Here is a 6,000-nt window from a genome sequence, read left to right as displayed (position 1 = left end):
GCCGTTGCCATTTTCATCACTAGGAGTGTGCTCGAGATTAAGGGCTTTGTCCAAAGTGTGATATGGGAGCTGTAATTGAGATGCAAATAGTCGTCGTCTTCGTCGTAGTCGTCGTCTACCTCACTCTCTCTCTCTCTCTCTGCTACTCTCTCGTTCTTTAGCAACAAGGGTGTATTGTTTCTTCACTGTTGCTTCGTGTTCCTTTTTTTAACCCAAACCTGCTGTGTAAGGGAACTGGCGGGCGGGAAGAAGAACAGCTCGAAGCGGATGGAACATCCTCGTCTACATCGTTGTATAACAACGTATCCCATATTCGGTCGAAAGCATCCAGCTGGAAGATGATTCGTTTGCCCTTTTTTCACTCTTTCTCTCTCTCTCTCTCTCTCTCTCTTGTCGTATGTTTGAGTGAATGTGTACCGCCTGCGCCTGTATGCCCTTCCATTAATATATGTATGTGCAAGAGTCATGTAAGTAACGAGAAAAACTACCAGCATCATTTTTGTGTCACACCCGTCATCCCTTCCAGTCGCACCGGGGGTGGCTGGGGCCACATCGCCGTGGGCCAGGCTTGCATAATTGATTTTCCCAAACACGATCTTCGCTTCTACTCCGTGCAGTGCAGCCCGCCCCAAAAACGCCTCCGTAAATTTCACCACCACCTGGTAAAGATCCGGGTTGGGGTTTCGGGGTTTTACAGGTTCATTCCATTCCCGAAAACCGTGGTGGCAAAATGGAGGAATCCGTACCGTACGGTGCGCTATGGCGGCTGTTTTGCAAAACCGTCTCAGACTCGAAGCCTCGGGGTTGCGGGCAAATCCACGGGTAAGGATCGGGGCTCAATTAGCACTCCTGCCCCCTCCCCCTTCGTACATGCCCAGCAGGCAAGGATGCCCGTTTTATGGCGCGATGGAAAGTGGAGCAAATGTGTGCTCGTTTGCATTTCTGTTTGCCCTCGTTCGATGTTCGATGCAGTGATTGTAACCTGATGCCGGCTGTTCGGGAATTGTGTGAGTGTGACTGGGGTAACAGGACAGTTCCATTAGCGCCGATCGCCTGCCGGCTAGTTTGGCACAACCGTCCACCGTCACACCGTCACCGGTGTAATTACAGGTGCCTTATCAGGTGCATTCAGGGAAGGCAAAATCAATGTGACGTTTGTGAAACCTTGTCAAGACTTTTGTGTGTGTTTTTATCCGCCGTTTGCTATTTGAAACATAAGTAAACCTGCAAGATGCAATCTTTGTAAGAGAAATTTAATTGAAGTATGTGGCAGTTAACATATTTCAAAAGTAATCAAACCATGTTGATGCAAAATGAGAACAAATTCAAATTTTTATTGATTATTGATTTATTTATATATTACGACAATTTATGGGTCTGGTACTACATAGACTATGACCTTTGCCACTTAATTCTTTATGCTAAAACTAATTCATACGGTAGTGTGGTAGTCATTCCTATTGAAATTTCCTCTCCAAGGGAGGCAACGAACCACGACTTTAGTAAATCTACGTTGCACAGATTTTCGCACAAATCCCTATTGTTTGAGGTCACCACACTACACAGTTGAACTAAAAGATGGATTGGACTAGACAATTATACAATGATTTTAAACACAAAAGATCTCTAAATTCAGTCGCGTAACGAAACCTAGCATTTTGTTTGCTCTGTCAATAATGTTTTCAATATGTGTCCCGAAGATGAGTTTTTCGTCCAGTTCAACGCCCAGATCCCTTACTGGAGTACAACGTTGCAATTCCCTTTTATTAATGTAGTAGCTGTTGACATTATGCACGTAGTTTAGTGAGTTTTACAAGCAATATATGCTACTGAAAACATAAACTCGCCTTTTTAACGACACAAAGATTTAAATCTGATTGTGCTGTAAATGATTCGTGTTGCCCAGCAACCAGTGGAGGTTTTATACTGCACGAAAAACATCCCAAGTCCCTGCTAGATCTCCTCTACGGCGGTACTAGATGGATAAGAACGGATTTGTGTAGCTTTAAGTTTTTTTTTTTTTTTTAATTATACGTGTACATTATTTACTTATGGTGGTGAGATTGTATTATGAAATGCTGCTTAGTTTGTATCAAACAATACATTTTGCTAGTGTGAGCAATCACTGCTTCTATGTATGAACTGTATCACTGTATGAACTATGCACTGTCCTTTTGAACTTCTAATAATATCAAATAGCATCCCACAATTTATCTAAAGCAAAGAACTTGTTAGTCATACTTCATACTTAAAAATCATTGTCATACGTGAAGTCTCATTTAGTGACTGATCTTGACGCAACATTTGATACTTAACCATGATGTCAAAGATCATATTGATTGAAAGGCAAGGAAGCTCCCTTGATACGTGAGTTATGACGCAGAGAGAACGACAACTCTAACCAATTGATGTACCCAGCCATCATTGTGGTTTATATCGGATATAAAAAAAATCTATGTTTTTTATTTAACTAATCTTGTTGCTATCCATTTCTTAACAAGGCTCTACTATTCTGCAATACTCTACGTTAACTTCACACTAATGTCCAAAATTGTTATCTATGATCAAAAGTTGAACAAATGTTAAAAATTCAAGTATTTATGTATTATAATATTTTTTTGGTTAGTTTGAATACACTATAAAAATAGAAATATACTGGGAAAAGAAAGATTACCAGCTTCTGTAAGCAGTATCAAATTCGATTAGGTTCATCAATCTTAAAATCATCATAAAAGAGTTATATGTGTTATCGGACCCTTTTTTAATGACTTCAAATCCCCTACTCCAACCAATCCGTATGGTGACACCTGAGCCTCAGCGAAACTTTATTTGATGGATTAGCATTTATTGATTATGCGAGGGCAGTAACAACAAACCGCACCATTGTTCTTCACACTGCAAAATAAAGATAATGCTATATGATTTTTATGAAGTTCTCCTAATTATACCCACATCAACCAACACCCAAGCTAAATAATACTTTACTTCTCCCTCTTTTTTTTACAGGACGAAAAGAATCAGCTGCTAGTGACGAACATTTGGCTGAAGCTCGTAAGTACGATCGACAAGGTGTGGCTCCCGGGGCAGGTCGGAATCGAAGCGCGGCTGAAATGGAATGTTGCATCGAAGCCACTGCGCATCCCTCTGGCTGCAATTCGAGCAATCATCTTTAACACCTTGCAATGGGGAGACAGAGATGGGCGGTCCGCACCTTTCCATTTGCGTTACCGAACGATTACCGCCTGCCGTGCGCGAGTGGAGCCACACGGGGTCAACTTAGATGGCTTGTGTTTTTTTCTCTCCCCCCCCCCCCCCCCCCCGGACACTTCTTACTGTATGGTTTTCCTACACCGACGTCGTTTTTGGTTCCATATCAATCGAGATGTTTACTTTGCAGCGCAAAGCAATGATCTCATTTAGCGCGACTAGATTTAATTTAAGAGCAAACAAACACCTATCGATTACTGTTGGCCGATAATCACGTTGACCTCACAATCGCAGAAAGCTCACAACAACAGCAGCACAAAAATTGTCCCTATTTTTTATCGGTTTCAGTGCTACTACTGCTGCCTCGAGTTGGGGTTAAAAAGAACACAAAATAATAGCGATACGTGTTGCTCCATTTCCGCTCAAATCAGCCACGAGCGCTTGGCCCCCCAGAATAAAACGCCATATAAAGCACATTAAGCGAAAGCCAAATAATCATCACGTGCTCGGGTTGGTGTGCCAAGGCTGGGCAACATTTTTCACTCGCATCTCACATCGGAAACAATTTTAACTCGATTACTAGTTCCGGGCCCCGGAAACCGACCCTCGATGAAGGGACGATATGGGGATGGAATGGAAAACGAAGGCTACAACAGCAAACGAAAAAAAAGAAGCTGGATGCTCTTATACCTTTCTTCGCCAATCGACACATTGCAATCATACCCGGTCCGGCTAGTGATAGTTTATGAGTGATCCGGTAAAGAAAACGGAGAAGTCAAGGAAGTCTGGAAAATAAAAATCCACTCCTTCGAGCACGGCAAAGCATTGCATTGAGTGCTCGATTGGTGTGGCGTGTGGAACGTAACATAACACGCTTCGCGAGGCACCCGTGATGTGACGGGAAGCCAATGCGGTACGAAACAAAGCCCGTCCCTTTTTGGATTTTGGCACGATTGGAGCTATGTCCTGTGTCTTGGTTTTGGTGTTGATTCTTCCCCGCAGGCTTCGACACAGTACCGGAGCAAGTGGACTTAAAACTTCACCTCGGCAGAAAAAAAAATCTTCAGACCGGACAGACCGGAGAACCAAGAACGAGCGCTCTTTAATAAATAAAATATGAGGCTAGCAATTTGTTTCGACAGGTTCGACTTCTGTCCGTTTGTGTGTTCTTCATCACGCTTTCTGTGAGGTGTAAGTGCACGGTGCGCAAGGCACTGGCACTACTCGCCAGTTTGGCCAGCCCACCACGTTGCTCCATTCGAGCTCGAGATAAGCTTTTATTTATATCCTTCTCCGGTGTGTGTGTGTGTGTGTGTGTGGGTGTGTGTGTGTGTGTGTGTGTGTGTGTGTGTGTGTGTGTGTGTGTGTGCGTGTCGTTTTCGTTTCGCTGGCTTCTTCGTCTTCCCACCGCAGAGCCCGCAGACAAAAGCCCTTCCCGGGGCATGTATATTGCGTTTCTGCCCCAAAACCATTGAAGCAACAGCAAAATCCCAGCCCGAAAACGCTTCCCAGCCACAATCATCATCGGGAAGGCGCACGGAAATGCCGCAACGGCGTCTGTCGATTGTCCGGCCCCGCACGAATTACATTTCCGGCCGCCTGCCGTCGTTGTGATTGTAAGCTGTGCTGTTTTTTTCTTCCTTTTCTGTCTCTCGCGTCCAGTGGTCCATGGCCACCGCAAAAACCATAATATGATGTGCAATTTATTGCGCTTTTGGTGAAATATAATCTTATTTTGGACCTCGCCCAGGTCGTCGGCCCCCGCGGCTCGTGTCCCCGCGCTGGTTGGTGCTGCGTGTAGCAGTCAGTGTAGTAGCGTTTTATTCCTTCCCTTCGTTGGTTTGATTTTCTTTTTACAGTTTCTTTTGTTACGTTACGCATCTTCCGTTTGCTGCCACGGTTGCATGCATTGGTAGAGATGGTATGAACCGCCCCGCGTTGACGACGCGGTGAACATGCTTTCCTGCGGTTTCGGTGTGGCGCAATCATTTTGGAGGTTGATTTTTGACCGGCATTTTGTGCCGTTGTGGCATATTTTCGTTACTTATTTATGATGCCGCTCCTTGGTTTGGATCTTTGGTTTGGGTTTGGTTTCGGTGCCGCTCCTCCCGACCGGGTAAGATGATGATGATGATGAAAAAGGCGATTCATTGCTCGGGGAATCAGTTCGTGTGTGATTCGTTCGTGCTCAGCGGTGGTGAGCGCGCAAAACTGGGAGGTGTTTGATAATATGCGTTTAATAATAACTTCTCACTGGTCACAGCATAATACGAAGGTGTGATTAGTATTCTAGTTCTTAGCACGTGTTTACGCACAAAGCTTTTAATTTACACACAGTAATTGTAAAATTATTAGAGGACCAGCATTTGGCATTGTGTTTCATTGGGCTATGGAGATTGCCTAAAGTGCTTAATTTTTAATTAATCAGGTTGTGCCTTTTACTTAAGCATCCTATAAAGAAATATTCAAATTGGTTTTGATCATTTAAATGACGATTTTAATGAAAATATTGTCTAAACTGATAACATATTGCTTGTTTGTAATATCTAATTCTAAAAAGAAAGTGATTGATATCGTAACGTATCACCTATCGAACTCAAAAGCAATGAAAGTCTGTCCAAAAAAATACAAAATGCACTAAACATTGCTTTCAAACAATAAATTTAAAGTGATTCAAACAAAACCGAAGGATATCTATGACGAATTGTATCATTTTCACCGTTCAAAATCTGGTCTAAAAAATCATAAAAATTCGACCTGAATGTATCTGAAGAATGCAAAAAAAGGATTGTA

At 43.1% G+C, this 6,000-nt stretch overlaps 1 protein-coding gene and 1 long non-coding RNA gene across 3 annotated transcripts in view; one reads left to right on the top strand and one right to left on the bottom strand.

Moving 5' to 3' along the window:
- Positions 1–6,000, bottom strand: part of LOC125907550 (uncharacterized) — a 275,982-nt gene that overhangs the window by 232,481 nt on the left and 37,501 nt on the right. The gene's annotated exons all lie outside the window — the stretch shown is intronic.
- Positions 1–6,000, top strand: part of LOC120955230 (neuronal acetylcholine receptor subunit alpha-7-like) — an 83,940-nt gene that overhangs the window by 53,579 nt on the left and 24,361 nt on the right. Inside the window, exon 5 of the mRNA XM_040375910.2 lies at positions 3,007–3,051. Within this exon, the coding sequence (XP_040231844.1) occupies positions 3,007–3,051 (45 nt within the window). The remainder of the gene's footprint in view (positions 1–3,006; positions 3,052–6,000) is intronic.

The sequence above is a fragment of the Anopheles coluzzii genome, chromosome 3 (genome assembly GCF_943734685.1).
Source record: "Anopheles coluzzii chromosome 3, AcolN3, whole genome shotgun sequence".
Classification (NCBI taxonomy): domain Eukaryota; kingdom Metazoa; phylum Arthropoda; class Insecta; order Diptera; family Culicidae; genus Anopheles; species Anopheles coluzzii.
The sequence above is the reverse complement of the archived record's forward strand: the minus strand, read 5'-3'. Positions and strand labels throughout refer to the sequence as shown.